The sequence below is a fragment of the Aulonocara sp. 'chitande type north' Nkhata Bay genome, linkage group LG9 (assembly GCF_057382095.1).
Source record: "Aulonocara sp. 'chitande type north' Nkhata Bay isolate Kocher_YH1m ecotype deep benthic linkage group LG9, A_spYH_male_GT1.1, whole genome shotgun sequence".
NCBI classification, from domain to species: Eukaryota; Metazoa; Chordata; class Actinopteri; order Cichliformes; family Cichlidae; genus Aulonocara; species Aulonocara sp. 'chitande type north' Nkhata Bay.
The window spans coordinates 348,010-373,254 of NC_141352.1; the positions used below are offsets into that span (position 1 = coordinate 348,010).

At 43.6% G+C, this 25,245-nt stretch overlaps 2 protein-coding genes across 2 annotated transcripts; one reads left to right on the plus strand and one right to left on the minus strand.

The window, feature by feature from the left end:
- The first annotated feature begins 50 nt into the window (after positions 1–50).
- Positions 51–11,801, plus strand: LOC147321353 (tartrate-resistant acid phosphatase type 5-like). The gene is made up of 6 exons (XM_086305274.1): positions 51–1,628; positions 4,948–5,138; positions 6,713–6,840; positions 7,065–7,256; positions 10,306–10,453; positions 10,734–11,801. The coding sequence occupies exons 1-6, from the start codon at positions 1,553–1,555 to the stop codon at positions 10,971–10,973; spliced, it is 975 nt and encodes a 324-aa protein (XP_086161400.1). The 5' UTR covers positions 51–1,552; the 3' UTR covers positions 10,974–11,801.
- A 2,073-nt stretch (positions 11,802–13,874) lies between these two features.
- f3a (coagulation factor III, tissue factor a) lies at positions 13,875–19,941 on the minus strand. Its single transcript, XM_086305275.1, has 6 exons — positions 19,758–19,941; positions 17,918–18,029; positions 17,612–17,805; positions 16,642–16,817; positions 16,382–16,550; positions 13,875–14,439 (listed from the first exon to the last, which is right to left on the minus strand). The coding sequence occupies exons 1-6, from the start codon at positions 19,831–19,833 to the stop codon at positions 14,306–14,308; spliced, it is 861 nt and encodes a 286-aa protein (XP_086161401.1). The 5' UTR covers positions 19,834–19,941; the 3' UTR covers positions 13,875–14,305.
- Between the last annotated feature and the right edge of the window lie 5,304 nt (positions 19,942–25,245).

The following is a 25,245-nucleotide window of genomic DNA, read 5'->3' on the forward strand; positions in this document are numbered from 1 at the left end:
AAGTGTTGAACTGCCACAGGTTAAAAATAATAATTTCAGAATTATACAAAAAGACTTTTTTGGGGAACTCAACATGGGTAGCAAGAGCTGCTCTGCAGTGATGGAGGTCGATCTTGAAAGCGATCCAGCACATACCTCCACCCCTCCTGGCTCTCCACTCTCACTGCAGCTCAACCTGTCCATCAGCGTTGAGACCAAGAGGAGGCTCAGAGCTGATCTCTGATGTGAACCATCTGCCTCATCTATGACACGCCTCCCCGCCGTCTCGCTGTGCTTACATGTGTGCTGGTCCAGCTCCTGCTCATGAATCCATACTGCTGCTTGCTGATCACGACATCTGTCTTCACCCTAGTTTCAGACGCTGTTTCCATATCATCACACTGTAGTTGCTACAGCCTTGCACATCAACCCTGTTCCCGTTCTCTACCTGAGCTCAGTTAAACATGGAAAAACATGATTCTATAAACGGGGTGGATGAGGACTCTTGTATAAAGTGCTGAGAGTAGAAAGGCGGTGCATGAGAGCCAGTCCATGTACCAAAATATAAATGTGTACGACTGCTTTTCTTCATACGTTTATTACTTCTATCTGTAATCGCTGTCAACAGGAAGTCCTAAAAACTCCCTGAAAAGCTTTGAGTTGATCCAAAACGCCACAGTGAGACTTCTCCTGTACTGGCTTCCTTTGAAGTTCTCCCAGTTTGGATTCACCATCTCTATTTTTAAGAAACTTAAAAACATTGCTTTTCATAAAATTACCACAAAAGAACTAAACGTTGTGTTGGTTGATTTTATTTCTGTTGTAACAATGTTTCTCTTATTTGCCCATAAATAGTAACACAATTACAAGGACAATGCACCTGTGAGTTGTGCAGCATCCATGAAACACCAAGTTTTTTTCTACCAATGTCACATTTTCTGTTATTGATACGTGGGTGTTGTTTATCAGAGGGGATGACTGAAGTGTGAAGAAACTGTCTGGCACTACATCAGTGAAAGTGAATTCACTTCCTACTGGAACGAGCATGGTTATCTTGGAGGGTGGACGGTCCCCGGCTGGGTGGGATTGTTGCAGAACATCATCACTATCTCTTGCTTTTCCACGGAGGGTGACAACATCACACTGCTGTGACCCTGTCAGTGCACCAGTCAGCATAGCGCTCTCTGCACAGCCTGTATTTAGTTAAATTACTCTAATTTAGGAATTGCTGTCGTCGTTAGCCTTGAATGATAGTATAATAAAAGTTGCACACTGTAACCACAGGAAACACCCACACAGGTGTTTAATCTCGTTATGTTTTTGCTTTTTTCAGAGGTTTGTCTTTAGAGCTTCCTTTAAAATCATTTCATGCAGAGCAGAAAATACTGCAAGATCCGTGTGAAGGTCTGCACTTCTTTTACTCGCTGCAGTGTGTCACAACGTGTCTGCTTAGAGCAACTGCAGTCAGTTTGTACTTTGACCTGCTGATCAGCTGATATCCTGTTTTTCTCGCCCGGCCTGATGCAGGAAGTTTCAGGTTTGTTTCGGTTTTAAACGGGAGCACAGTGAAGCCATGGACAGGCTCATGTGTATAGTGTTGATTCTAAGCTTTCATAACTTGTGGAAAGGCCTCGACGCTGTGGAACAAGGTAGGCTGCTGCTTATGTTAGTCAGTGTTAGGTTTGATTTACAGTGTGATGACCTGTCACACAGGAAGTACATGAAGAGTCGTGATTAAGGACTATCAGGTTCGAGCCTTATATTTGAGCTTAAACATATTACTTTGTTTCCTTGTTGTGACAGGCTGCTAATAAAGTGCCCAAAGTTACAAAACAGGGTATTTGCCAAGTTGTGTGTTTAGTGTAGCTGCATCATTGGTTCATCCCTTGAGCTGGGTACCTTTATAAGGCTTGAATGACTGATAGGTCAGCGTTATAATAACGATAATATTTATTTGTTGGCCCCTACAACACAAAATAACAAGAACAGTTTTAGAAGATAGGAATACTAAAAAGTTAAGGATGATTAGAGTTGACATGCAAATGAAAATGTTAAGTTTTGAGCTGAGATTTGACTCTGTCAGAGTCGAGCTGTTGAAGGTGTAGTAATGAATTTCAAAGTCAAGGTGCAGCGCAGCGAAAGACTCCATCACGTGAAGTGTCCAGTTTGACGTGAGGAGCAGCTGACTGAGCAGAGGACATGAGAAGGAGTCTAAGGCTGAAGCAGGTCAGAGTCAAAGAACCAAAATATTGTACTGAATACAATGTGGATAGGGAGCTAGTGAAGCTGAGAATGGGTGCAACAGTCATTGGTGCAGATTTGTGTAGATGTACCATCTGTACCATGTGGAGCCAACTGAGAAGTTTGTTTTTGAGGAGAGCAAAGAGAATGGTATTACAGTCTCCCAAACGTGAGGTGGGCAGGGCATGAGCCAGCACACGAGTGCTGTGTTGAAAAAGAAAAATGCAAAGTCTGGCAACAATCTGACTCCCTGGAAGCAAAATATAAAGGAATAAGATGTCTTGAGACTTTTGCACACCATTTAAATAAAATTAAAAAAAACATCAAAAGATGTGTTTTTATTAGTGCTGTCAGCGTTAATCTCCTTAAAATGACCTTAACGCCATAACTGCATTAACCCAGCAAATCTCCGTTAGCAAGTTAGCGCAGATTGCCCAATGCGTGGGGCTGCGCCGTGTCAGCGCGTTAGCGCGGTTAGCTGTAGTGTTATTTAGGTCAGTCATTCTCAAACTGTGGTATGCGTACCCCTGGTGGTACTTGGGCTCTCTCTAGTGGTATGCAGGAAATCTCCAATTGTTTTTAGGATTAAAGAATATACCATTGTGGAGGTTTGCAAAGACGACATGAGACTTCACGAGACTCTTCTGGGAGCCCGAGTCAACCAAAAAACGTCTCCCTGAGAATGAGTTCTCTATGAAGAGCAGCCTTTCCTTATCGCCAGCGGTCGCAGCCGCTACAGAGCGCTGGCAGGCTCGTTTCCCTGGGCCTTGAAACTGCAAAGGCGGCAGACAGCGCCGTGCTGTGGTGCCAAAATGCTGTTGGTAAAAACACAGCTGTTTTCCAAGGCGCCGCCGTGCCACGATCCCAGCCACCATCGATGAGTCAGAGGCCCCCGGGAGAATCGGTGGGTGGGCAGGAGATGCCGTCGGAACTATCACCTGGATGCCAAAGCTCCTAGTAGCCAGGAGAATACGATCTGGTTCTTCTGCGAGTGAGCGGTAATCCTCCAAGGCCAGCAGCGGGGAGTTGGCGAGGCCAGCTGGCACTGGTGCCGGCAACTGTCGGAGGAAGACGTGAGTGAAGAGAAATCCGCCATCATCCATTCTTAGCAAGGACAGCGTGCGCTCCATGAGCTCAAGAGCGGTACCATCACCCAGGCCTGAGAGAGAGAGGAGTATCTTGGCCCGCTCTGCATCGGAGAGGGAGTAGCGGCGCAGCAGCAGCGCCTTGAGAGCGGTGAATTTCCCTTGGGTGGGGGGAGCCCAGAGAAGGGTCATCACACAGCGGGTCATCGCAGCAGATCCAGCGAGGCCACCACATGGTGTTATTTTGTTTCTGAAATGCCACAAAGAGCAAACTGAGGTTCGATGTCCACGGACCACGAAGAGTTGTGAAGCCAAAAATCCGGCAGCTTAATCGCCACAACACAAATTAAACTGTAAAGCTCTGCTATCACTTCCAGCATAAATGAAGACAGGAAACTAAACAGCAGTGACGTTTGTAGGGTTACTGAAGTTGGGCTAGCTGGTATATAATGATGTGCTACGTGACCGCTAACTACACAGCTATGTTAGCATAACACAAACAGTGAAGATGGAGGATGAACGCTAACTTTCTTCCACTCTGTAAAAGTTAACGTGAGGGTTCCCGATGGTTAGGGACAAATCCAGTCGCCATCGGCGTAACTTTGTGCTGAACATTGGGGGGGTCAAGATCTCTGTCTAAATAAATAAATAAATCTGAGTAAATTCCCAGATGATTAAACATTCAACTATTTTGCTGGTAATAACTGAAATGAGTAAAGAAAATCAACAGCCTATTTATGCAAGATAATTCATAATTTTATTGGGGGGGGGGTTATATTGGTTGGGTCTGATTAATGGGGGGGGGGGGGTCATAACCCGCCTAATCCCTCTGGAAATTACGCCCCTGGCAGTCGCATGACAGGATGCTGTAAACGGACCAAACTTCAGTCAGGAGAACAACTGCAATACGAGGTTAGTCATTAATATACTGCTGCATGGGCTGCAGTTACATCGTAAGGGTTTAAAAACTGAGCTTTAAAATGAACAGTGGTAATAAAAACCGAGAGAGGCCAACAGGGCTTGATCAGATTAAACAGAACAAGATCGAAAGCATTAAAACATGTTGAAAACACAACAGCCTTAATAATCTCAGAGTAGTTTGGACTGACGCAGGTTTCATCGGGTCATCACTTAAAGATTGGCTATCCCACCTGCTGTGAATGTTTTAATGCAGTACAGTTGTTATTATTATCACTTGTCACGTCCTGTTTATGAAAGTTAAAATAAAATTCATTCATATAAGAAATAAAATTGTCTTGTGTAAACTATATGTGGTGTTAAATAGGCCCATACTACTGTACTTTAATGTCAGTCATAAGGGTGGTACTTTAAGAGCCATATATTTATTGAGGTGGTACTCATTGTGAAACGGTTGAGAACCACTGATTTAGGTCATATGGCACCACTAGAGGGCAGCATGGGGCACAATATTTAGTGCTGTTGTTGCCCAGCCAAAGTAATAAACAAGAAGGTTGTGGGTGTGAATCCACCATCTGGCCAGGGCCTGTCTGTTTGAATGTTCACCATTTGTTTTCATTAAGGCATTTCACACATAGTTTTTAAACCACAAAACCATTCACATGTATGTATCTGTCTGTGGATGGTGCACATGTGTTGAGAAAAGTGTCTTCATTGTCTGTAGGTGTGCTGAACTTTGTGGTGCTTGCAGACTGGGGTGGGCTGCCTTTTCCTCCTTACTACACTGCTCAAGAGAAAGCTATTGCTGCAGAGATGGATAGACTGGCCCAATCCGAGGGGGTGGACTTTGTTCTCAGCCTTGGAGATCACTTCTATTTTAGCGGCGTCAAGGATGTGGAAGACCCACGCTTCAAGGTGTATCATATCAGGACCCATGCATTAACAGCTGTTGATATATTCTGTTGAGCTCTTCTTGTAGCCCCAGACTTTGCGATGAATAGCATCTCTTCAGAGTTTAGTCTACCCTAAAGGATTCTGCAGGGTGATGTCATTTCCTTGGCTAAAAACTAAAATGTTACAAATCAAACGCATAGTTTTAGATTTGTAGTTAGCACTTCTCACTGGTGTTGCTACACTCTTTTACAGTGAAGATGAGCAGGGATAATTTATTCACTGCCAGTTTCTTTGTGAACTTCACAATAGGTAAGAGAACCAAAAGAAACCCATAGCAACAGGAAGCTTGTCCATGTTTAGCTCTGCTGGACTCCAGAAAGCTGCAAAATGTGGCTTGAGGTTTCCAAAGAAACACCCGATCACCATATTCCCTGCAAAGTGAAGACTGGAGGGACAGTACTGGTACCCAGTGTTGGGAAGGTTACTTTTAAAGCATATTCCACTACAGATTACAGAATACATGCCCCAAAATGTAGTTTGTAACATATTCTGTTCAGTTACTCAATGTGAGTAAGGGATTCTGAATACTTTGGATTACTATTGTCATGTTTTTACAACTACGTGAATGTACTGCTGCTGTGTGATTTATTAGTGTTACTGAGGCTACTCACCACCGAGCTGGCATTAGTTGAGGTGAGGTCATAGTCTGCTTTCAGAACTGCACATGATTATTTGCAGCTAGCAGCTTGTTAACGCTATCATCAGTCTAACAGACTGCAGGCTAAGAGTTGTTGACCCACTACTGATCACGAGCCTCGTCACGTGAGTCACGGTGTGATACAAGAACGGAGGCGTGATAAGTATGTTTCAGGTGGAACCATTGTGAGACCTTGCCTTACCCTGTCATGTGACCTGTTGAGGTTACCTGATGTAAATGTCAGGCACCTGGAAGAGAAACTGCATCGTAGCCAGCAGACAGTTGGTGATGTAAGGCAGCCTTTATTTAAAGATGATTATTCACAGTGGACATAGATAACTTCTTTCACTCCTCTTTCAAACCATCTGTCTTCTCTGCCCACAATGTGAACACTGACATCCTCGAAAGACCTTTGTCCTTGAGATGCAGATGTCCTGGTAAACTGGTAAACGTCAGTGTTGAGGTTTCCGTTCACCTCCGTGCGCACGGCACAGTCCAGAAACAGTGAACAGTTATCCTTTGCCCTGGTGTGTTTCTATCCACAGAGCTCATGTGAGCAGTGAAGGCTTCTACTTCCTGGGTTCTGATTTTGACCCAGGTGTCATCCTCGTATCTGTGCCAGTGGCTAAGTGCTTTATTTTCCGCTTCCTCCATGTAAAGCTTGGCTATAATGGGTGACACTGGGGAGCCCATGGCACACTCATGTTTGTGGAATAAATCCATAGTGGGTCAGTGACTCTCTTGGGTTTAAATACCTCAGGTTTTAGACTTGCAGAAGCTTCTTTGATGACAGGTGAAACAGAAGGAGTCCAGTACTTTCAAAGCTTCTTAGACTACCATGAGCTGGACGACTGAGAGCCTACACAGACATAAACTGTGAGGTATTTCTCCTCCACAGAACACGTTTGAAGGTGTCTTCTCGCAGCCATCTCTACTGGATATACAGTGGTACCTAACTGCTGGAAACCACGACCATATCGGCAACATCTCAGCACAAATGGCTTACTCTAACATATCCCACCGATGGTAAATATCAAGCAATACAGACAAGGTTTGAGTGAGAAGGTCAGTCTTCTTACACCTGTAGCTTTGACCTGAACTAGTTATCATGTGACTTGCATTAAAATCGTGTTTCAGACGTTGCTAAAACGTGCTCTGATGTTTTGTACACTCGTTTCTGTGATAACTGAGATGATTCAAGGTTCCAGACCTCAGTGTTGCTTGGACGTTATGATGTGTTGTCTCTGTAGGAATTACCCAGCTCTTTATTACGATCTTCAGTTTACTGTTCCACACACAAACGTGTCAGTGAGCATCCTGATGATTGATACGGTGGTGCTCTGTGGAAACACCAATGACCAGGTCCAGCCTGTGGGACCAGAGGACTCCACGGCAGCAGCAAACCAGTGGAACTGGATCAGTGCTAAACTGGCCAGCAGCAGGTGATTCAAACACAGATTCGTTTGACCAGTTATCTGCACAGATGTCACCCAATACAAAGATACATTTGTGATTTATTAAAGGTTTGATATACAACTGTGTGACAAATTAGAGATGGCACGATACCACTTTTTTATGTCCGATACCGATACCGATATCATGAATTTGGATATCTGCCGATACCGATATGAATCCGATATAGTGTGTTTTTTAATCAATAAAACTGTTTTTTAATATCTTGCTGCATTTTGTATAAGTTCATAGTCAAGTTTAAATAAACAACAGCACTAAAGCTATTCTGTTATACCTGTGTGTAAAAAGTACTAGAGATGGACCGATCCGATATTACGTATCGGTATCGGTCCGATACTGACCTAAATTACTGGATCGGATATCGGCGAGAAATAAAAAATGTAATCCGATCCATTAAATATCAAAAAAGCACCTCACAAAACTTGCGACACGGCGTAACTCGTCTCATAACCGTAGCACGTCGGAGCAGTGTGGTCACGTGATACAGCGGCTGTGTGTATTTGTAGTCTCGCTACCAAACCAGCATTTCATCTCAGAGGAAGTTATCCCAGAGAGAAGTAAAGCAAGTGTGTAAGTTCCTCTCTGAATGTTTGTAAAGCATTCCCACGTTAAGCTTAACAACTGATATATGGAGCAAGTGCCTCTCTCTCTCTCTCTCTCTCTCCTGCCGCTACTTCATGAAACTGCTTAAATGATCAGCTGATCGGCTTTTCTGTCGCGACTCCGTCTCTCTTGTTTGTTTTTGGCCCACTTTGCACCAGAAAGAGGAAACCAGCGGCTGAACAACAGCAGCACGTTTAAGCTTGATAAGCTGTTGTTAGAATTTATTTAATATTACTTTCTACACCAGGATCTTTTTCTACGCAGCTGACGGCTGGTAACTGTGCAGGGGCGGATCTAGCAAAGTTTAGCCAAGGGGGCCGATAGGGCATTAACAGGGAAAAGGGGGCACAAAGACATACTTTTCTTTCTTATTCTCATTTAAAATGTCTAGCTTTTAATAAATAATTATCTGAATCTTACACCCAAAGTTTTAATCTGATGTAAAATGTATAGAAGTCCATTACTGTATATAGTAACTGTTAAGTCTAATATACCCTAGTAAGCTATAGTACTTTTTCCTTTGGGAAAGTACCATCTGTGCAGTCTGCAATTCTGTTGAAGAAAGATGTTGAATCTATTTAATTATTCTTGAAAAAATAATTTATTTCTGTGCATTTTTTTTTCACACTGCATCAAATTAAAGTTGATTACATCGATTAAGCATCACAAAGTGGAGGATGGAGGGTGGTTCCCTATTTTTTATTTTTTTTTGCTGGTAGTTTGCAACCCTATTAGTTAGGTTGCTTAATATTTCTGCTAAGTACTCTTTAAAATACCAGAATAGGAAGGATGGAGCAGGTTTAAGTTTATTAGATTGATCAGTGTTGCTGAACTATGAAATATTTTGGGCGCAGTGTACTTTTTACACACAGGTATAACAGAATAGCTTTAGTGCTGTTGTTTATTTAAACTTGACTATGAACTTATACAAAATGCAGCAAGATATTAAAAAACAGTTTTATTGATTAAAAAACACACTATATCGGATTCATATCGGTATCGGCAGATATCCAAATTCATGATATCGGTATCGGTATCGGACATAAAAAAGTGGTATCGTGCCATCTCTAAAAAGTACACTGCGCCCAAAATATTTCATAGTTCAGCAACACTGATCAATCTAATAAACTTAAACCTGCTCCATCCTTCCTATTCTGGTATTTTAAAGAGTACTTAGCAGAAATATTAAGCAACCTAACTAATAGGGTTGCAAACTACCAGCAAAAAAAAATAAAAAATAGGGAACCACCCTCCATCCTCCACTTTGTGATGCTTAATCGATGTAATCAACTTTAATTTGATGCAGTGTGAAAAAAAAATGCACAGAAATAAATTATTTTTTCAAGAATAATTAAATAGATTCAACATCTTTCTTCAACAGAATTGCAGACTGCACAGATGGTACTTTCCCAAAGGAAAAAGTACTATAGCTTACTAGGGTATATTAGACTTAACAGTTACTATATACAGTAATGGACTTCTATACATTTTACATCAGATTAAAACTTTGGGTGTAAGATTCAGATAATTATTTATTAAAAGCTAGACATTTTAAATGAGAATAAGAAAGAAAAGTATGTCTTTGTGCCCCCTTTTCCCTGTTAATGCCCTATCGGCCCCCTTGGCTAAACTTTGCTAGATCCGCCCCTGCACAGTTACCAGCCGTCAGCTGTAGAAAAAGATCCTGGTGTAGAAAGTAATATTAAATAAATTCTAACAACAGCTTATCAAGCTTAAACGTGCTGCTGTTGTTCAGCCGCTGGTTTCCTCTTTCTGGTGCAAAGTGGGCCAAAAACAAACAAGAGAGACGGAGTCGCGACAGAAAAGCCGATCAGCTGATCATTTAAGCAGTTTCATGAAGTAGCGGCAGGAGAGAGAGAGAGAGAGAGAGAGGCACTTGCTCCATATATCAGTTGTTAAGCTTAACGTGGGAATGCTTTACAAACATTCAGAGAGGAACTTACACACTTGCTTTACTTCTCTCTGGGATAACTTCCTCTGAGATGAAATGCTGGTTTGGTAGCGAGACTACAAATACACACAGCCGCTGTATCACGTGACCACACTGCTCCGACGTGCTACGGTTATGAGACGAGTTACGCCGTGTCGCAAGTTTTGTGAGGTGCTTTTTTGATATTTAATGGATCGGATTACATTTTTTATTTCTCGCCGATATCCGATCCAGTAATTTAGGTCAGTATCGGACCGATACCGATACGTAATATCGGATCGGTCCATCTCTATGACAAATATTACGCAGAATGAGGATTTAAATAAATATACAGTGTACAGAAAACCAAATAAAGAAGAGCATCAAAGAGAGGGAAACATACACCCAACAGTTTAAACCAGTTAGCTCTGCTGGTGTTGCTGGTCCCTCTGTGTGGGAGTTTAAAGGCTGTCTGGCTTGTGCAGGTCTGACTATGTGGTGGTGGCTGGTCATTATCCTGTGTGGTCTATTGGCAATCACGGACCTACAGCCTGTCTAGTCGACAAACTACGGCCTCTGCTGAAGAAGTACGGAGTCACCGTTTACCTGTGTGGCCATGATCATGATCTGCAGGTGTGTTCACATACAGAACATCACTTTCACCAGTTAAAACAAGGGAGTGAAGTGTCTCCATTATATTCAGTCCATCGCACTGACCTGCTGGGACAACCAGTCCTGTGCTATGACGTGTTGACCAAGTGTTTCTGACTGCTGATCAGTTTCTGTGCCCCAAACCAGAGGATATCATATTAATGTTAAACAAAGAGATGCTAGTTCCTGATCTTTGTGTAGAAAGTGTGACAATCCAACCCATCAAAAGAAGACGCAGTTTCTCTGTTCTCTCCTCCAACAGTTCATCAGAGAGGATGATGGGAGCTCGTATGTTGTCAGCGGGAGTGGGATGGTCAGTGATCATTCCACTCGTCACATCAGCAGTGTCCCTCCGTCCTGGCAGCTCTTTTCCAGTCCTGTCAATCACACAGCAGGAGGCCTGGCTTTCTTCCAAGTGACTGAGCGTCAGATGACAGTCAGTTACATGCAGACAGATGGGAAATGTGTTTACCAGGCTGAGCTGCCAAAACGCAAAGTCTGAGGCCGCAGAGATCGGTAACCATCAGGAGCAGCCATGTTTGTTCATGTGCTGCCCAGCTTTGTGTCATGTACTCTGGCACTCTGTAAATATAAAACCTTCATTTTAATTACAACTTTTAATTATTGTGAAATTAAACAGCTGTTTAATCAATAACAGTTTCAAATGCAATGCTTTTCACTTCTAATCTTTATGAATAGATCAGCGTGTATGTGTACATACCTGCATATGAATATGTAGGGAAATATATATGATGCCACATCACAACAGCAGCCGCTTCAAGGCACTTTATATTGTAAGTTAAAGGTGCTGCAATAACACTGCAGTTACTTTGTTGAGTACTGTTGCTTCGGTTACAGAAAAGCAGCCTGTGTGAAGAATAACATCCTCGTTACTATTTTGTAACCATCAGCATTGTTTTCTTTGCTTTTGTTAAACAAATTTAATGTAAATTCAGTTTCACATTCATAGTCACAGACGGTTTAAAAATAATTAAGCACTGATCGGCTCCTGATCAGTTATCGATCAGATGCTGTGATTGATGATGATGATGGTGATAATCATCTATAATGAAGCTACCTGATTGCGGCTGACGTCAAAGCTTTGTTCTTTAGAACATGTGCAACGTTCCCTCTGGAATCAATATGTTAGCACAAAGTAATAGAAGTACTTGTTTTCTTGAAATACACTTTCAACTTTTTTCTCAGAACGATTGACAACATTTTTCTCTTAATGTGTCCCTAATACGTCTTTGTAATATATGGAGTCCAGTCCCACTGATGAATCCGATATAGTGTTTTTAATCAATAAAACTGTTTTTTAATATCTTGCTGCTTTTTGTATGAGTTCATACTCTAGTGTAAATAAACAACAACACTAAGGCTATTCTGTTAGACCTGTATGCAAAAAATACACTGCACCCAAAATATTTCATAATTCAGCAACACTGATCAATCTAATGAACTTAAACCTGCACCATCCTCCCTACTCTGGTATTTTAAAGAGTACTTAGCAGAAATATTAAGCAACCTAATAACCTAATAAAAAAATAGGGAGCCACCCCTCACGCTCCACCTCATGATGCTTAATCGACGTAATCAACCTTAATTTGATGCAGTGTGAAAAAAAATGCACAGAATCAATAATTTTTCAAGAATAATTAAATAGATTCAACATCTTTCTTCAGCAGAACTGCAGACTGCACAGATGGTTCCCAAAGGAAAAAGTACTATAGCTTACTAGGGTATATATATTAGACTTAATAGTTACTATATACAGTAATGGACTTCTATTCATTTTACATCAGATTAAAACTTTGGGTGTCAGATAATTATTTATTAAAAGCTCGACATTTTAAATGAGAATAAGAAAGAAAAGTATGTCTTTGTGCCCCCTTTTCCCTGTTCATGCCCTATCGGCCCCCCTGGCTAAACTTTGCTAGATCCGCCCCTGCACAGTTACCAGCGTCAGCTGTAGAAAAAGATCCTCGAGTAGAAAGTAATATTAAATAAATTCTAACAACAGCTGATCAAGCTTAAACGTGCTGCTGTTGTTCAGCCGCTGGTTTCCTCTTTCTGGTGCAAAGTGGGCCAAAAACAAAGGAGACGATCAGCTGATCATTGATCAGTTTCATGATTGAAGTAGCAGCAGGAGAGAGAGAGAGAGAGAGAGGCAGTCGCTCCATATATCGGTTGTTAAGCTTTACAAACATTCAGAGATGAACTTACACACTTGCTTTACTTCTCTCTGGGGTAACTTCCTCGGAGATGAAATGCTGGTTTGAGGCTAATACACACAGCCACATGACCACACTGCTCGGTTATGAGCTGAGTTACGCCATGTTGCAAGTTTTGTGAGGTGCTTGTTTGATATTTAATGGATCGGATTACATTTTTTATTTCTCTCCGATATCCGATCCAGTAATTTAGGTCAGTATCGGACCGATACGTAATATCGGATCGGTCCATCTCTAGTCTAGTGTTCACGTCCGTAGCACCTCCGTGTGCGGCTATTTACAGTCCCTGTGTGGTCATTGTGGACGTCTTTTAAACGTCAAACTTGGACTCATATTAGACATGGCTTCTATAGGCTCTGATGTCTCCAGAGGGTGGAGGACATGATGTCTGTGAGCTACCAGGTCATTTTTCTGTAGCTTTATGTCTGCAGCTGTCATCTGTGGCTGAGACAGTCACATGGAGCAGCATGAGCCCTGTGAAATGGGACTAGATCATAAGAGTTACGTGTGAAGGAGTCATCAGTGGACATGTTCAGGATGTTTCAGGCTCTTGATGCTCAAACGAGAGTGAGCAGCTGCTCGCAGCGACTGACAAAGACAGCAGATAGTCCAGCTCGTACACAATTACACACTTGGACTAACATCTTGTACTTTCCTCACAGCTTTTCTCAGCAACTGATCACAATCACATTCACTTCCTCTTACAATCACGAGCTTTTCACAATAAAACAGGATGCTGGTCAAAATGGACCATATACATTTTAAATGCTCTTTGAAAACTCGTTAAACATATTCCAAGAAATTCCATATCTGTCTAAATCCTTTAACCATCCTTATTTTACATTTTAACATGGATTGTAACATTAATTAATTAATTAATGAACGGCCGTTTTAACCTGGTGAAGAAATGAATGAACCAGGAAAATGTAAAATAACAAAAACAAACACGTGCACTGAGTAAATCAACACGTGTTTGTTTATAAATTATCTGTAAATAAACAACGTGACACATCCAGCCTGCTGCAGCAAATGTATTAAACTGATGGTCTGAGCCAAGCGCTGGGTTTCATCCTGCATCAGCTCAGACAGCGTCCAGCAAAACGCTGACCCCTGAATGTTGTTGTGTTGCTGATGACCACCAAAGCCCAGCGATGCTCTGCTGTTACCAGTAAAATGCACAAACGTAAGGAGTAACATGTTTATTGTCTTTAATATCAGTTAAACACAATAAAATAAATACACCACATACAAAAATATACATCCTACATTTGATTCCATAAAAATGTGTTCCAAGGTAAAATCCCCACTACAGTCTAAGAATGATTTACATTTACACAGCAGACTGTGAAATTAAATAAAATAAGCTGTTATATTTTACTATAGTAGTCACAGGCACCAGGAAAGGAGATGCAGTATTTGCAGTATCAGTACATACTGTAGCAGGGCTTCAGCAGAGTTTTCCCATCTTCCCAGTGTCAAAAATAAGGTTGTTTCACAGAAACTAAATGAAAGTCCAGTGTTTGGCTGAGGAATGCTGAGCGACATATGTCCGTGTGTCCAGTTCAACGTACCGCGAGAGATGTGTAGTGAAGCACATACTTTATACTACGCCCTTCTTTTCACCGTTTGCAGCTTTTTTCTTGCGCTTGCAGCACACCACTGTGACGGTGATGATGATCCCGGTGAGCAGTAGGATGAGGATGATGGCAGAAATGATCACTGCAGGAGAATACACTGTGGAAAACACAACACAGTCTGTCACAGCAAAGCTTTACTGCTCATTTCTAAGCAGTAACCCACACGGGCTGGCTTTTATACAGTACTGTAGTCTTAAGTACTCAGAGTACTTAAGACTACAGTACAAGCCACACTGAAGCTTTTCACACAAATTCACAGGCAGACTCTGTGTGGTGTTTGAACCATGTAACACAGTCACACGCATGCTGTGTGAGCAGAATCATCTGCAGCTCAACGTGACAAAGACCAAAGACTGTGGACTGTGGGAGGACCAAGAAACCTGTGACCTGCTTCAGTCCAGGAGGTGGATGTGGACGTCGTGGAGGAGCATAAATGCCTCAGAGTACACACAGAAAACACCTGGACTGGGTTAGAAGCACCACCGCCCTCTAGAGGACGGGCCAGTCGTCTCTGAGGTCCTTCAACATCTGTCGGACAATGCTCAGCATGTTCTGTGAGTCTCTGTGGTCGGCGCCGTCCTCTGTGGAGGCTCACAGACGCCAGCAGACTCAACAAACCGCTCAACAAACGGGCCGATCGCGGCTCAAGAGTTGGGAGTTCATCTTGAATCAGACGGTTGCCGGTTCGAGCCCCGGCTCGGACAGTCTCGGTCGTTGTGTCCTTGGCGAGACACTTCACCTTACTGGTGTTGGCCAGAGGGGCCGATGGCGCGATGTGGCTACTGCTGTAGCTACTGCTGTAGCTGCCTCCACCAGTGTGTGGATGAATAAAGCGCTTTATAAATGCAATGCATTATTATTATCCATAAGTGACATTCATAGGTAATGATATTTGTACATACCTATCAATGTTCCAGTAATTAGAGCTGTTTTGTTATATTTTGTAAAATATTGTATTAGTTATTTAGTCACTGTTCTTGCTGCTGTGGAGACGCTGTGACCACGGAGGATTAATGACGTATTCACACACTTGGTTTAACTTTACTAATTAATACTGCATTACTCTGAAAACAAAACAAAGTGATGAGTAATGTGATTACTTTCACTGTTTGCTAATTCAGAATAACATCTGCAGACAGACAGTCCACAGTGACGTGGCTCCGTGTGGGGTTATTGCCTGTAGGGGGCGCTGTGGGATTTCTATTAAGAATCCGTGCACCCACGGCACACTGCAGCTGTAGTTCATCACAAACACCTTCAGAGTAATGAATGCAGAAGTGCTTTTTTCACAGGTTTCACAGTCTGAGGGGAAACATCCTGATGTTTTTGTGTGAGTTACTACAAACACTCACTTTAACACGTTTGTGTTATTGTTCACATATAAAGCACACTGAGGTCACGTGTTGTATAAATAAAACTGGATTAAAAGTAGATGTAATGTTGTTTTAGTCATGAAGAACTCTGGAGGTGCTTGACCTGTTTCACTAAGACAATAAATAAACATGCTGTGAATTTATAGTCCAAATATTTACGGACGGATGTACACGCTCTGGACGCACATCCGCACGAGGCCGTGGGAAGTGGATGTGCTGGGGTCCTGGAGCGCCCCCTGTCCCAAAGGCAGACATCCCAGCACCACAGCATTGTGTGTAAGCTCTGGTATTTTGGCCCCGCCCTCTTATTCTGTATTCTGTAAACACCATCAGATCCAGGCACGATTTACTGCCTCACCTCTATTTCCCAGCTCCTTCACACCCACACAGACACACACCGGAGAAGAAAGCCTGGCCCAGTGTTCAAACACTTTACAGAGCTTTTGCAACCTTAACAGTTAGTGTTCTCCTCCGCATCAAAAATAAACACACGGAGTTTGTGAAAACTCCATTTTCACCTCACAAAATGATAAGTTACTCATCAAGTCAACAGGCTTCTGCAGACGATTGTTAGTCAAATAAATCACATCCTGCTGTAACACTGCTGTGTCAGCAGCTTGTGGTCAGCAGCTCGTGGTCAGTGCTGTGCTGAAATAAAGAGCTCACCTTCTATGATGGTCTGGTTCTCGTCTTTTGAGCACTGCGGGGGACTCAGGTCTCCCAGCTGCTTGCCATAAGTGCGGCTGGGGATGTAGGCTTGGACCTGGAAGCAGTAGCTCTCCCCGTGATCCAGGCCAGTCACCTTTATCATACTTGTGTTGTAGTTGGATGTTTTCTGTGGACAACAGAAGGGAAAGGCCCGTGATGTCATTCACGTATGTTAAAGACTGCTGTTGTGATGTCAGTCTGTGGTGGGTGCTCCTCACTTTGCCAGTGCTCTTATTCTTCCAGTAGGTGACTCTGTAGTGGAGCCGCTCAGAGAAGATGTCCCTCAAAGTCTGCAGGTGTTGACCGTTGGCGATGGCAGTGGGTGAGTCTGTCACGTTCAGGGTGGCGCTGCCTTCACTGACCTCCAGCGTGAACTTGGGCCTGTCGAGTTCAGCTGTGGAGGAGAAGTATTTTTGAAACTGCTGGATATGCACATGTGTGTCCTGTGATCACTGAAGTCTCTGTTAACCTTCCAATATTACACTGAACTAAATGAGAATGACAGCTTCAACAAACAGCTTATGTGTTGACATAAAATGATCAGCTTTTCTTTGAGTTTGCTGAATGATCACATAAATAATCTGCTTATGTTAACATTGCTCTCTGGACCTGTAGACAGAACGACCCCTGATGACCGGGTGTCACACTGTGGGCCACTGCGGACACTGTCGTCTCATTGGAGGACACTTCAAGTAGTACAAAACAAGAAAACAGGAGTGTTTGTTTGTTTGTTTACTTTTCAAATATTGTAAAACAAGACTAAACTTTATTTCCTCTGAAGCCGTTCACTGGATGACTAAATAAACACAGGGGTCCTGTCTGTGTGACACGAGGCAGCAGCGCTGCTGTCATTGTGTTCCTGTTTAAGTCAAGCGCAGAGGTAGGGGTGACCTCGGCTTTGAGACCGCTGCCTGATGACATTGTACCTGACAGAGAAACTGTGACGGGCATTTCTTTATTGGATGGGCAACAACTTTGTGAAAGTCTACAGATCCAGGGACCGATGATGGAAACAACCCTGTGAGTGTGACGGTGAGACTTCTTTGCATCATGCTCACTGAGGGCGACCATGAGAGCGGGTGTGTTACCATGTTAAACTGTTCCTGCGCTGGCTTCATGCGCTCTCCCGGGCATGCTTTCATTTCTATGTTATTCTGATTTATAAAAAATAATATCAAAGGGTCTTACTGTCATCGTATGGGCAGAATTTTGGCGAGGTTTTGTGGGGAAACTCGGAGAGTTCAGAGGTCGCCCCCTGTGGGGGCTGAGATAGGACATCAGCTACGTAGCAGGCTTTGGGGTCAGTCATGGCGGTGGAGAGATCGCACATCGTTTGTGACGACCGGATACAGTTAGTGATTCTCTGTGCGTTCCCACCAACCCTGCAACATATGACGTGTTACACATAGTTTACATGAAACACCCACATACATGAAAACGTGCTCCCGCAGGTGAACTGATGGGGCTGTGAGGCCAGGTGTGGATGGTACTTACGGAGACAGTTCCACTGTGTAAGAGTAATCCGCGGATGGTTTGGGCTCCCAGACCAGAACCGTTTTAAAATTGGTGGATTTCCAGGTGACGTTTTGCGCTTGTGGATACGAGCCTGCAAACAAGGAGTGGATCAGTCACATGATGAAAATCAGACATTACTGATCCTGCTGAATGACTGAAGCTCTTTAACACAGTGTTGCACATCCTTTAGCAGCAAAACGACCCAAACTGTGCTCAGATTCATCATTTCATCAGGTTCACATGGTGAACATCCCAGAGCTGCGCTCTTATCAGTGGAGAAAAAGGCCCCACTCATGTAGTTTTACGGACGGACTGTTCCAGCTGCACTTTGCTTTGTGACCACAGTAAGTGTGCCACCCACGGAGCACACCACAGCTTCTCCCCTCTTACACCGAGGATCGCAAATCTGTCTGAAACATCGTCGCTTGTTTGCAGACCTCGGGAGTGTAAGTACCTCCTTCCTCTTTAGCTGGGGGCAAAGAGTGCAGCTGTCTCACTCTTTTCACAATTCAGATCAAACTGAGGTTATTGTACTCGGCCCTGAAAAGCCTAGAAATATGGTATCTAAGCAGATTCTTACTCTGGATGGCATTACCTTGGCCTCCAGTAACGCGGTGAGGAACCTTGGAGTCATTTTTGACCAGGACATGTCCTTCAATGCACATATTAAACAAATATGTAAGACTGCGTTCTTCCATTTGTGCAACATCTCTAAAGTTAGAAATATCCTGTCTCAGAGTGACGCTGAAAAACTAGTTCATGCATTTATTACTTCCAGGCTGGACGACTGTAATTCATTATTATCAGGAAGTCCTAAAAACTCCCTGAAAAGCCTTCAGCTGATCCAAAATGCTGCAGCAAGAGTCCTGACAGGGACTAGAAAGAGAGAGCAGATTGCTCCTGTTTTGGCTTCCTGTTAAATCCAGAATTCAAAATCCTGCTCCTCACATACAAGCTCTTAAATAATCAGGCCCCATCTTATCTTAATGACCTTGTAGTACCATATCACCCTATTAGAGCACTTCACTCTCGCTCTGCAGGCCTACTTGTTGTTCCTAGAGTATTTAAAAGTAGAATGGGAGGCAGAGCCTTCAGTTTTCAGGCCCCTCTTCTGTGGAACCAGCTTCCAGTTTGGATTCAGGAGACAGACACTATCTCTACTTTCAAGATTAGGCTTCAAACTTTCCTTTTTGCTAAAGCATATAGTTAGGGCTGGACCAGGTGACCCTGAATCCTCCCTTAGTTATGCTGCAATAGATATAGGCTGCCGGGGATTCCCATGATGCTTTGAGTTTTTCCTTTCCAGTCACCTTTCTCACTCATTATGTATTAACAGACCTCTCTGCACTGAATCATATCTGTTATTAACCTCTGTCTCTCTTCCACAGCATGTCTTTATCCTGTCTTCCTTCTCTCACCCCAACCAGTCGCAGCAGATGGCCCCGCCCCTCCCTGAGCCTGGTTCTGCCGGAGGTTTCTTCCTGTTAAAAGGGAGTTTTTCCTTCCCACTGTCGCCAAAGTGCTTGCTCATAGGGGGTCATATGATTGTTGGGTTTTTCTCTGTATCTATGAAGCGCCTTGAGGCGACTTATGTTGTGATTTGGCGCTATATAAATAAAATTGAATTGAATTTAATTGAATTGAATTTCACATGTGAGGCCAAATAAAAAAACAGACGTGTTCTGACTGTACCTCTAAGAATAATAATAATAATAATAATAATAATAATAATAATAATAATAATAATAATAATAATAATCACGAGAAGAAGGAGCGTTTCTGTCGCTGCATCCACACTAGGAGAATGCGCCGGACTCACCTGAGGCAGACAGCAGCATGGGGAAAAAAGAAAAGTAAAGAAAATAAAATCCTGCTTCTATTCTTGTGGTCGCCATGGTACCCTCAGGAAGTGTAGTCCAGATCAGACAGCTATCCGCGTGCAGTCCCGGAGCCTCCTTTCACACTGGGATACTTTTCGTTTCTGCTCAGGACTAAAAACCTCCGCTCGTAGCAGTTTAACTCAGTCCAACATGACCAAATAAGGAGCGTCCGGCTCGCCCGTCATCACATCGCTGCGGTATGCGCTGCGTGCCTGTCCCGCTTAAGTCATTGAGCGGATATAGCGGCTCAATGGCTTCTTCGGACTCAGCCGATCATTATTACATCATAAGAACTTCTGTTCGTCCGGACAGAACCAGCTTTGGGGGTTTGCTTACCTGGATGATGGTTTTCATGCCGTGATTGTCTTTTACTTTCTTTATTTTCAGTGAGTCCTGAAAGTGTTTTCAATTGAAACAGTTTGTCTAGATTACAGGTTTGATGTGAAATCACAAGAGCGCCTTCATTCGTGCCTGGTTTCTGCTACAGATGCACGGTTGTGTTTCTGCAGGCAGACCTGTGCAGGTCGTGTTTCACAGAGGACCGTGTGTGTGCTCATGCTGACTACATGACTTTCTAGAGAGATCACTAGAATGACGTGAATGACCGCAGCGTGGACCTTACAGCTCACTGTAACTCACTGTAACTCACTGAGTCAGAGCGGCTCCATTTATAGATCTGATTACTTGTGCTAAATTTCCAGACACACACGTGGAGAGGTTGTTCCAAAATGCTGGAATCCTCTAGTCCAGTCATTTCAAAGTGCACACTTGCACACATGAAAGGGGCATATAGCCTGAACAATGTAGCACAATAACAGTTAGCATGCTTTTAATGATATAAAGAAAGCTGAAGCTGATTTGTTTGTCCCAGGCTGTTATTCTGGCTGTTTCAGCCTTTTAATGGACCGGGAATATCTGCCTGGACTTTGGTAGTCCTGGCCCCCTCGTCCTCCTTCCCCTGAGAGGGCGGAGCAGAGATAATGAGAGGCCCGACTGCCGTAGGGTACAGTGTGGCTTTGAATACCGAGTAAGTCTCAAACAGGAAGGATTGAATACACAAGCTGGAGTCCAACAGTTCCTCTGAAGGAAAGCGGAGTGAGAGCGCAGCTTCTAATGGCTGTTTCCTGCTTTGTCTTAACGTTTGCAGTTCAGCTGTTTGAAATTGAACCTGATGTTTGGAGCACTGATCATTACTGATAATGAATTACTAAGTGTGCATGTTCTGCTTTCCCCAGTTCTACTGAGGAAAGGCTTCACGTGGTCAACGTCCAGATCATTTATTTACCTCTTCCCCAACAGTTATCTCTGTCACCATATCTCAAGGCATTTCCTAACATAGCTACTGTTCTCAGAGGAGAAATACACCGTGGTGTGGGGGCGCACTGCACACAGGGTGAGTCGCCCCGTGCCCTCCCTCCTGCCTTAATTACTTTCTCAGGCTCATTCCTGAAAGGAAGGAAGGGAGCAGCAGTGTATCACTGACTAACCAGCGCTAACACTGCACTGTTCACTGCATTTAGCAAGGAACTGGTGACCAGTAACAAACACTTTAGGCTGTTTTCTTGGCAAGTTAGGACATTGAAGTTGGAGCTGGGTCTTAATCGTCTTTTCTAGATCTTAATCTTCAGACTCAAGTAGTCGAGGCAGACAGTACTGTCCCAACGCTCTGCTTATTATGTCTGTTTTTGAAATCCATGCAGTTTCTGGCATTAAAACTAATGAGGGTTAATGATTCACTGATGCTGATCAGAAGTGACTTACAGTATGTTTCTGAGGAGCCTGTTACTCAAAAGAGTCAGCGTTTGAGGATTTGCTCACCTGCAGGACTGAGCACGCACCAACACGTCAGCAGCACATTTAGAGACATTCAGATTCACGTCAGTAGTTGGACTCCTTCTTATATTTGTGCTCAAAGCCTCATTCACCAGTTCAAACACGCTTTTCTATCCCACCTTCACACGTTCACAGCCACGCGGATGCATCTTTGGTGGGTGGTGTGTTCTACGTCCTCAGCTACACCGATAACTTTAGATGTTAGGTCATCAATGAGCACTTAAAAGCTTCGGCATGTTTGAATCAAAGATGGGCTTTTACAGAAGAGTCCACGTCCACTTTTATTTGGCACAAATGTCACAAACTGTGTTCTGATTTTCTATCACTCTGGTTGTGTTTGCAGCACGAGCTGGATCAAGCACCAGCAAACCTAAATCTAGAGAGACTGGCAGGCTGCCCAAGGAAACCTGTTCCTGGTAGCTTTATCCTGCTCAACCTGCACACAGAGTGGCGAGCAGGCTTTAACAGCTTCCAGCAAACAGGGTGTGGTTTTAGAGGCGATCGGAAACAACAGCCTGTTTCTGCAAAGGTGGAACAGCCACAGTGACAGAGAGTGAGATTATGAACCAGAGCTCTGCTGGCAACCATCAGCATCTCTCCAGGTGTTGTGTTCAAACTGCACATGGAGTAACTGTATGAAGCATGCACATGATGTTCAGAGTAGGGAACACAGCAAAGCGGTTTCCACTCCCAGCAGAAGGATTGGAATGCAGGGGTGAATGCTCGGTGCGTTGGTGTGCAGGTTTCAGGGAGATTAGAGAACAGAGGTGGGTTTTCACCTGTTGGAACATGACTGTCTGCAGGAAAGAGATCAGACACAGAGATATACATGTTTGTCAGGACTTTTTCCTGTGAGGAATAATGGGGACGAAGCAGCCTGTATGTAGACGAGCCTTTTAAGGAGACCAGGGCGCAGTCTGGACTCTGAGCTCAGGTCACGTGAGCTAGAAGCAAGAAGCTGTTTTATTAGAAAACAGAACAAAGGAAGAAACTGACGGGAGCTGAAACATTCAAAAGATCCAAGACTGTAACGTGTCCTGAATGTTGCACACACACACACAAATATAACAACTTTAGACCACGGGGAGGACGAACCCTGCTTTAACAGGATGTTGGGGGACAGAAGAAGGAGAGCACAGGACATGTAATGACGTGCAGTAGTGGCACTTACATGTGTAGTAGATCAGGTCACATTTCACACTCTGGGCTTGTTTTGTGTGTGATGTAGACACACAGAACAGGCAGACAGAACAAATAAACTGTTCCTTCTCAGTTGTCTGCAGCGCAAGCAAGCCACCAACCACAACCCCAGCATGTCAGCTGATGCAGGATCACAGTGTGAGCGTCTCTGCGCGTCTTTTTACCCAGCAGCCTCGAGCTGTGAGCGTGGGAAACAACTTCAGAAGGGTTGTCTTCAAAACCAACAGATAAGCAACACAAGCAACAAGTGACACATATCACAATATCGCGCACACACACAAATCTGCCTTTTAACATATTAATAGACATTATTAGGATAAAGACATTTTTCCATAGAAGTCTAAAAGAAGAAGAAGAAGAAGAAGTGAGAGCAACCAGACTTGGGAAGCAGCAGCCGTCTGCTGTGGCCAGTGGGGGGGACACATTTTCTGTCATGGTGTGTGTGCAGGGAGGCAGGAAAGGACCCAAAACTCAAAGGGCAGCTTTACTGCTGGACACGAGAAAGAAGTAAACTGGACAGTTTGCAGTCAGGACACAGACACGTATGAAGATCATGACAAAGAGAAACACGGGGTTGAATACACTGAGGGATAACGAGGGGATGAGACACAGGCGCACAGCTGGAGGAATCCTCAAGGTTTCATTGATACTTTGACCTTCCTTCTTTGTGCTGAGTAGGACTGTTCGGTGTTGACCAGGAGCAGTGTTACATCCCTGATGAAGACTGCTCTTCATTAATGCTTTGTGTGCACTGTGGGGGTGTGTGTGCCTCCTCCACTCGACCCTTTTCCTATTTCTCTCTCTTGGTTGGGTCCAACCCTGTGTGTGCAACAACCACTTACTTTTGTGCAGGTTGTTTAATGAACAATAAAGTTTGTATCTGCATTTTTGACGTCTCCTGTCAAGTACTGTTTTGGACCTGTGAAGCCTCTGGCTCTTACACTCAAACCTTTCATGTCCTGGTGGTCAACAACTAAAGTATTCTTCACCGTCGATGCAGAGCAGGAGAAGTGTGCGTGGGGGGTTAGCCTCCCCAGCAGCAGGACGCAGGAGCTGACATGTATGTGTCGAGCAACGGGAGCTGGACGGCTTTGAGTTGAAGAATCAAACGCTCGTGGATATCTGTGCATGGCTGCACTGTCTCCTGAACCTGTATCAATGAACTGTGCACTCTAACTGGATGTTTGGACTTTGATCTGGCTGAAGTGCTTCGGCTTCTGCGTGAAGGCGTCTGCATATGAACAAAAAGCTCTTTGTTCAGACTGCACACACACTGTATATGAAGGTACCCACAACAGTCTGGAAATGAACGAAGACACAATAAAATGTGATGAGTGGCTGAGCATGTGGACACAGACAGTGGCTATAACCTTTACTGTGGGTGTGTCGTGTGTGTTTATCGACTCTTTGAATCTTTACCTTTGCTTCACCGTGAAACGCCAGCTCCCAGTGTGTGACGAAGGTTTGTGTGTGGGAAGTAAAACAATGATAACTGACTCATTTTGCCTTAAAAAGCTTTTAGCTCCATGTGTAATATCATTTACACACAATGAGATGTCTTTTATTTCCCAGCCTCAGTGACTAAACTCACTCGTCATCCTTCCCAGAATTTCATCATTTTTCTGTTCTCGTGGTGTTAATCATGATGACGACTGCAGATTTTAAACACTGTGTTCATCAGTTCACTGCCAATAGAGCCACAAATGACGGTTCATAAACCAGCAGCAATGGAAAAACTCCATGTATCTGTAAAAGTGCTTGAAGTGCACGCTGGAGCTACAGATGGAAAGTGTGTTATATAAGTGAGACTGGTGCAGAGCAGGGTCTCTTTCAGGGATCCTTCACATACTCAGACGGTGACTTAAAGGTTTTCTGCTCTAATCCTGTCAAAGTGGCACCGCTGAAATCTTTACGTCAAACCTTTATTCTTCTTACTGATGGCAAAGACGACACAGAGCAGACGGACTTCCATAAACTTAGTTGTTGTATTTGTCTTGCTGCTGTTGTCAGTGTTCGCTAACTGAAAGCAGAAATGTGAACACACTCACTGAACCTCAGAGAGTGCAAAAATACTTCCACCTGTGTTTGGAGTATACGTGAATATCCATGTACAGTATAACCAGGTCAGACACCTGTTAATGTACTGTGTTTTCCTGTGAACTTGAAATAGCGTCACTGATATGTTGCTGTTTTATGCCAGCAGACATGTACGATGGGAGGGAAACGACCCTGGCTTCAGCGCCCTGAGTTCATTTTACCGGTTTGTTATCAGCTCCTGTTCTCCTGGTTTTCAGAAAGTTCCTTAACTCTTCACAGGTAACTTCAGCATCCAACCTTTTCCCACACTTACCAGAGAACTATGTACTGAACTCTGGAAAAAGGAAACATTATAAT

Coding starts and splice junctions, on each gene's coding strand:
- LOC147321353 (XM_086305274.1), top strand. CDS start 1,553: ATGGACAGGCTCATGTGTATAGTGTTGATTCTAAGCTTTCATAACTTG. Junction 5,139..6,712: donor TGGAAGACCCACGCTTCAAG/GTGTATCATATC, acceptor TCTCCTCCACAG/AACACGTTTGAAGGTGTCTT. Junction 7,257..10,305: donor GCTAAACTGGCCAGCAGCAG/GTGATTCAAACA, acceptor TGGCTTGTGCAG/GTCTGACTATGTGGTGGTGG.
- f3a (XM_086305275.1), bottom strand. CDS start 19,833: ATGGCGACCACAAGAATAGAAGCAGGATTTTATTTTCTTTACTTTTCT. Junction 17,806..17,917: donor TACACAGTGGAACTGTCTCC/GTAAGTACCATC, acceptor CATATGTTGCAG/GGTTGGTGGGAACGCACAGA. Junction 14,440..16,381: donor GAACCAGACCATCATAGAAG/GTGAGCTCTTTA, acceptor TGTTTTCCACAG/TGTATTCTCCTGCAGTGATC.